Here is a 7625-nt window from a genome sequence, read left to right as displayed (position 1 = left end):
GCTGCTATTAAGTCTGCCCGTTTGAAAACAATCAGCTCTTTATTAACTCCAACTTCAACAAGAAACACCAAAGAACAAACTGACGTCCCTCCAGAGGACCATGGACTACAATTCCCATGAGCCCCTGCCAGCATTCTGTTATATACTTTTCAGATGGCCCAACAAGGAACCTGTTTGACCCTTAACGGAGCTCACAGATTGGTCCATTCCCAGACTCAGTTAGCAATTGGCTAGATTTCAATCCTTCATTTGCATATTGTCTGGAATGTCCACACATATATTAACTGCTTCCATGGCAGGGTCTCTCAGGCCAAGTCTTATGGCTACAAGGCACTGGTGCAAGGTCACCCAGCAAACGTCCTCAAAAGATGAAAGAGGAGAAGGAAGAAATGGGCTAAAGAGTTGGTGGCAAAGCTGCCACTTTAGCCAGTCAGTTGGAGCAGTTTCTCCCCACCCCCCACTGCTGGCAGAGATCCAGCAATCTGATTTGGTTTCTGTTTTCAGAGCCTGGATTTGCCTGTTTATGAGCAATTTGTAGGCAAGGCTCAGAACGGAACCATCTCGTTGTGAACATTTTGCCTTTGTTTGAGCCACTGGCTCATGAAAACAGCTGTGCTTCAGATGCTCGGGATCGGCCGTCCTCACAGCAACTGCTCAGGGAAGCTCCTGATTTCTTTTTCTTTAGAGCAACAGCTTTTTAGCTCCTTGTCTACTGCAGTGGTCCCCAACCTGTTTATCACCGGGGACCGATCAACACTTGACAATTTTACTGAGGCCCGGGTGGGGGGGTAGTCTGTTGCCGAGTGACGTCGCCGCCACCTGAGCCCCTGCTCCGCTTGCTTTCCTGCTGGTGCCCCTGACTTCCCGCCACCCACTGGGGGGTGCTGCCAGCAGCAGCGGGGAGCCCCAGCCATGGTGGCTGCCGGAGAGCACCAAAGGCAGAGTGGCAGGGCAGCCTCCGAGGCGGCAGCCAGGGAGGAGGACGAGGAGGAGCTGCGGCCCAGTACCGACTGATCTACGGACCGATACTGGTCCCCGGACCGGGGGTTGGGGACAGCTGGTCTACTGTGCCACCCTGTAGTGTGGAGAGTCTTCGACTCAGCTTTGGAGCTGGTATCAGAGACACCATCCAACCCAACTTCCTTGAGGAATCGCAGTCACTCCATGCCCATATCTGCATATGCTGGAAAAGAACAACAGAAGTCATCCTTTGCGAGTAGGGTTGCCAGGTCTGGGTTGGAAAATACCCGGAGACTTTGGGGAGGGGCCTCAGTGGAGTATGATGGTATGGAGTCCACCCTCCAAAGCAGCCATTTTCTCTGTCGCCTTGAGGAGAGCTGCAAAATTAGGGGATCCCCAGGCCTGACCTTGGGACTGGCAACCCTATGAATCGGGAGATATGCAACTCGGTCTTTGATGCTGCAGGATATGGCCATGCCTCCATTTGTTAATGCACATCTTGCTTTCTATTATAATGGCCAGATGGACCTCAAATGACTACATCTTAGTAGAGCCAGGTGGGAGCGAATGGGTGTTCAGGTTGTTTCCAATGGCCATAATCAGACAAAGCATGACTCAACATTTCCACCTTGTGGTGGGAAAAAAATATCAATGTTTCCCCATAAGTGAAAATATTTTGGATTGCCTTGCCAGCAAGCCTGGAGAATGCCTTTGGTGCCTAGTTTCCTTTGGGTGCTGTCCTGCCAGGATGTGAGCGGGGTAGGTGATGTTTTCAGTGTTTTTTTTAAATGTATTTTAGATTATTTTATGATGTATTTCATTCTGCATTGCTGTGACCTTCCCCTGGACCTTTGGGTGAAGGTGCAGGTTATACAAATAAAGAAAATAAACTTACCTCCATATCATGAAAAGCCTCTATTAAAGTGGCAGGACATTTTTTTTTACCAGGTCTGTTGGCGATCTAAATTCCAGCCCCCACACAAAGTCTGGCATGGCATGGACGTTCAAAAACCAGGCTGGATTATCTTGCTCTGTTTCCCTGGGTCCCAAAAGCAGCCTGAAATCTTCACAATGTTGGGAATGACTGTGAAGGTGACTACCAGAGAAATCTCACATTGAAAAGAAAAATGGAGGCATGCAGGCATCCGAAAGTTGCTCTCTGAAGGCCCCCAGACAGTCCGAAATAGGTGGGCCTTCAAATAGGGTTGCCAACTCAGATTGCAAATATGGTCCCCAAGTCAGGAGAGGAAATTCCTGGAGACTTGGGGTGGAGCCTAGGGAGGGTGAAGTTTGAGGGGGGGAGAATGCAAAACAGGAATATGTGGTCGCTTTAGGACTTCCATTTCTCTAAGACTCTAGTATATACCACTAAGTCCTCCCTCCAAAGCTGCCATTTTCCCAAGGGGAATTGATTTCTGTATGATGGTGATCACTGGTAATTCTGGGAGATCTCCAGGTCTCACCGGGAGGATGGCATCCCTGTTACAAATACCTGGGGGGGGATGTCCTGCCCCTTTAATGGAGGCTTAATGTATGGAAATGAGCCGCTGAAGCTGTTCATGGCATCAAGGTAAATAGGTTCTCTTATTAAGGGGTTGGGGCATTTCCTCCCCCTACAGTTTACGAGCCACACCTGGTGAGTTTGGCTTGCTAGGTCCCAATGGCTTCTTTACAGCTTCCCCAAAACATCTCTAGGCTGCTCTGCTTCAACAAAATTTCTCAGCTACAGCTTTGTTTTCCAGGTAAGAATCTTGATTCACCTGGCTTTTTGTTACCTCTATAGCCCTGACACCCCAAAGCAGGCCAGGATTAATCCTTAACTGGTCTCTGGCTTGGCTGAGTTCCATGTTCTGGTCTTAATCACTTCTTGACTCAGCTATTTGCAATTATCTTTTATGGTCTTTCTAACCTTCACTATCTAATGATTAGGTTACCGTTTGGCTGCTTGCACTGCTCCTGGTGTCCTATATCACTCCTGTGATTGTTTGTAGCTTGCGAGGCACAACAGAATCTGGTTTCAAGAATTGCCCTTCTCTGTTTTTCAAAGCCACTGACTGTGCTTAGGGTTGCCATCTCTGGTTTGGGAAATACCTGGAGATTTTGGGATTGGAGGCTGGGGAAGGTTTGGGGATGGAAGGGATCTCAGTGGGGTATAATGCCATTGAGTCTATCTTTCAAGTGAGCCATTTGCTCCAAGAACTGCTTTCTTTAGTCTGTAGATCAGTCATAATTTTGGGAGATCTACAGCCCTACTTGCAGCTCTGCTCCTGTATGTTTTCTCATCCCTATAAAAATGACTTCTTCTTTCTATCATCTAAAGGTGACTTCTTTTCACCATGCACATTATATCCTTCACATCACGTCAGCCATTGGTACTTCTCATAATCATAGTAGAAGAAGAGGAGGAGGAGTTGTTTCTTATATGCCGCTTTTCCCCACCCGAAGGAGGCTCAAAGCGGCTTACAGTCACCTTCCCATTCCTCTCCCCACAACAGACACCCTGTGGGGTGGGTGAGGCTGAGAGAACCCTGATATCACTGCTCGGTCAGAACAGTTTTATCAGTGCCGTGGCGAGCCCAAGGTCACCCAGCTGGTTGCATGTGGGGGAGCGCAGAATCGAACCTGGCATGCCAGATTAGAAGTCCGCACTCCTAACCACTACACCAAACTGGAAATTGCCATATATTTGTTGCTCTCTGATATAGTTTGCACATAGTGTATGTACAGCAGTGTTGTCAAACTCCAGGTGGGGCCTAGAGACCTCCCAGAATTACAGCAGTGATCAGCACCCCTGGAAGAACTGGCTGTTTTGGAGGCCGGACTGTGGCCCTATATCCTGCTGACCTCTCCCCCACCCCGACCAGCTTCCACCCCCACCATTTCCAAGAATTTACAAGCCCAAAGCTGGAAACACTAACATATGCTCATTGGGGAACCATCGAAGAATAATTCACTTCTTTTATTATGTGGAGAGATATGTGCAACTTATCTATTGCCAGGATCCCAGTACCAGGATGTGACAGCGCCAGATGTTCATTCTGTGATGGGAGTACTAATGTGTAGAACAAGCCAGGAATGCATTCTCTTGAGACACCACAAGGGGTGATAAAGTACATGTCACATAGAAGGAACTACAAGGTTGGTAAAGACAAACTGGTGAGAAAGCTGAGACCAATACAGCAGATACTGAAAAGGAGGAGGAAAAAAAATAGTCTGGGCAACACTTAGAATGTGTGAATTTCTGCTTTTCTGGTTAAAGCAGGTTGCAGAATGAGAAGACAATGCAATAAAAATACAATAAACAATGCAAGAATAATTATTAGAATCACGCTCGCTCTATAAAAATGTAAATAAATAATTATCTGTTGTCCATAGTTCTTTCCTCTGTACTTTGAATTGTAGTAGAAAACTGGCAGAAGCAGAATGTTCTCTCTCTCTCTCTCTCTCTCTCTCTCTCTCTCTCTCTCTCTCTCTCTCTCTCTCTCTCTCTCTCTCTCTCTCTCTCTTTGCTGCCCCACAATGTTGAAAACTGCGGCAAAGACTCTGAGAAACAGCAGTCGATGCTTGAGGTCCAGGGTCAGATCCAAAGTGGACAGTATTAGCTGTTCATCCCACCACAAAGTCAAAACAGTATAGCCATGACCTGAAAACATTTGACATGCAAAGGAAATGTATCGTTGAGAGCTATAGCCAGTAGAGTGGATCAATATTGGAGTGGAAGTGAGTTGCAAAGTGAAATTGTTGTGGGACAAATTGCCTAAAGCACAATGGAAGGCCATGAATAGGTGAATAGGCCCAGATTCTTGAGGACCTTTGGCACAGTGGCAGCGAGTAACCATGTGGCTCAGCAAAGGAAGCTGAGCTCAGAGCAACAGGGAATAATCCTGGTGCTGATACAAACCAGCCATTGATAGCTGGATGATCTTATGATTTGTAAGGACAAGTCCATGTGGATGATGGAGATAATGACCCATACTGATTAAAACCTAAAAACACTAGTGAAATCTGGGGCTACCCACATTCTTGAGTAGATATGGGGGCTCAGTTCCCCTTTTATATCCCTTTAATATCAGACTGAAGTCCAATGGGAGCATACTAAATGGATCCAGGGTGAAGATGGGGTGTGCTTGGGTGGACCATGCCAGAAGTACCTCGATTCTAACCCCCTGTCTGCCCAAGATCTCCTGGTAGCCTTGTCTAAAACATGAAAGACTGACCAAGTCTAGAGAGCTATTGTTGGGATAAAGATGATTAAAACTTCAGAAATTAAACATGCTTTTTGAGTGATAAATGATAGCACCTTTAACACTTGACAATATATATGTATAAACCCAGAATTATACATAAGACAGACAACATTTTGTGTAAACATGGAACCTGAGAAGTCTTGTCAAGTTCACAAACATGAAAAGTTTGCAAGCGTTTAGCATAAAACTCCCATTTAATTTCAACAAAGTTTTTTTGGGGCATATGGTGTTCATTAAAGGAATATAAGCTTGCGTCAATAGAAGCATACTGTGTTTTGCAGCACAGAAATGGAATTGCCTGTAATAGCTGCAGCAGCTGAGTGTTACCTCTAGACGAACATAAATTTAGTTTTTTTAGCATTTGCTTTAGTGCAGTGTTTCCCTAAGTGGGATATCTAGCTGTCATAGTGGTACAAGATGCCTGGCATACTGAGAAATATTCCTGTGTCCATAGAGTATATGATGTGGGTAGGTGTGTAGGAAGAGATGGAGGTGAGGAGGAAATGACTCAAGGGAATTTGCACACCTGACCGTCATTAGAATGAATCTGTATGGGTGACAACAATGCAGCAATAGATCCGAAATGGGTAGGGAAAAGCTGTGCCTCAGTGATAGAGCATCTCCTTCATATGCAGAAGGTCCCAGGTTCAATCCCTGGCATCTCAAGTTTAAAAAGGAACAGGTAGGACATGATGCGAGGCCATGATGGCTTGAGGCCAAAGAAAGCCACTGTTTGTCTGAGTAGGGAATACTAACCTTGGCCCAGTCTGCACACAATAGATAATGCACTTTCAATGCACTTTAAAAGTAGATTATCCTGTTCCACACAGGAAAATCCAGCTGCCAAAGCACATTAAAAGTGCATTATCCTATGTGTGCGGAATGGGCCCTAGATGGACTAAGGGTCTGATTGAGTATAACACAGTTTCCTGTGTTCACAACCAGAAAGATCAGAGCTAGATATAATTGGAGGGGAAAATCCCTATTTGAAAACTTCTGGTTCCTAATATTTTTGGCCTTCTTAAGAAGTTGATAGACAGGCAAAAATATTAGGAACCAGAAGATTTAAAGGAGGAATTTTTCTTGCAGCAGGCCCTAGGTAGTTCATTTTCTTGGCAGAGGAATCATAGAATTGGAAGGGACCTAATGGGTCATCTAGTCTACTTCCCTGCACTATGCAGGACATTCACAACCCTATCGCTCATCCCCTGTAGCCTGCCACCCCCTTAAGCCTTCACAGAATCAGGAAAGGTATATAGTTTTGCTCCCTACAGCACCTCCACTGCAGATGGCCAAAAGGGGTATTGCAGCTATCAGCTTAGCACAGACCTGATGAAACACCCTCCCCTGTTGGACAGGCAGTGGCTGGCCAAAAATTATATTCATGTATTCTTTTATAAGTCCTCAGCTGCTAATATTCCACAATGTATGAAGTGATAAGCACAGCGCAGTATGTTAGGCTGCTGCTATTTAACCACAATTGGATTACAAAATATGGGGCTTTACCAGCAGATGCTACCTAACAAACAGCAAAACAGATCTTTTTTTTTAACATACGCAAACTGTGCAATGCTTTAAAAAAATCTGGTAATTACATAACATGTTCTTACTTACCTATTCAGACCAATTTGCCATGAGATAAAAGCACAGGATTTTCTTTGAACTAAATGGTAATTGTATGTGCATGAAACAGATACCTGTAATTTGTACAATTACCTCACATGCCTGGCATTTTCTTAGTGTTTCAAGTGCCTCTGTTGCCTTTCCCATGTTAAATACAGGATAGCAGCTAAAGATTCCCCACCCACCCCTGCCATTTAAGTAGTTGCTGAAGTTTTCGGTGTAAGTTAATACACATTTGTTCAGAAGAATTTAACCTTTAACCCATAAATATTTCTACCAGTGAACATCTTTGGATAGGAATTTATGTCAACTAGGGAACAAGAAGCCAAAGCCTTGGTTTATGGTGAAATGAATTTTGCTTTGGAGTCCCCATACATTTATGCATTTGCTAGGCTACTGTTGCCCAGATTTCACCAGCTCCTGATTAGCTCTTGGATGGGAGACTACGAAGGAGGGGTTGCTATCCAGAGGCTGGCAATGGCAAACCACATCTGTTCATCTCTTGCCTTGAATACCCTATGGGGTTGCCACAAGTCAGCTGGAATTTGAGTCCATTTTATACGCATGTGCTATTGTTTTCCCAGTTAAGAATTCCCATCCATTTCGATTGTATTTAGGTTGGGGTGGGACTTGAGTTTTGGCAGGACTCCAAGTGTATGTGTAGCCCCTAGCTCAGGAGTGGCCAAACTGTCATTGTCCAGATGTCCATGGACTATAATTCCCAAGAGCACCTGCCAGATGTCCCATGGGCTACAATGCCCATGTGCTGGCAGGGGCTCATGGAATTGTAGTTCA

At 45.2% G+C, this 7625-nt stretch overlaps 1 protein-coding gene across 1 annotated transcript in view; it reads left to right on the top strand.

The window, feature by feature from the left end:
* Positions 1-2617: 2617 nt before the first annotated feature.
* The window catches only part of KIAA1217 (KIAA1217 ortholog), a 432541-nt gene continuing 427533 nt past the window's right edge, over positions 2618-7625 (top strand). Inside the window, exon 1 of the mRNA XM_077303786.1 lies at positions 2618-2702. Coding sequence (XP_077159901.1) covers positions 2621-2702 — 82 coding nt within the window. The 5' untranslated portion in view covers positions 2618-2620. The remainder of the gene's footprint in view (positions 2703-7625) is intronic.

Source organism: Paroedura picta, chromosome 11 (assembly GCF_049243985.1).
Source record: "Paroedura picta isolate Pp20150507F chromosome 11, Ppicta_v3.0, whole genome shotgun sequence".
NCBI lineage: Eukaryota > Metazoa > Chordata > Lepidosauria > Squamata > Gekkonidae > Paroedura > Paroedura picta.
The sequence above is the reverse complement of the archived record's forward strand: the minus strand, read 5'-3'. Positions and strand labels throughout refer to the sequence as shown.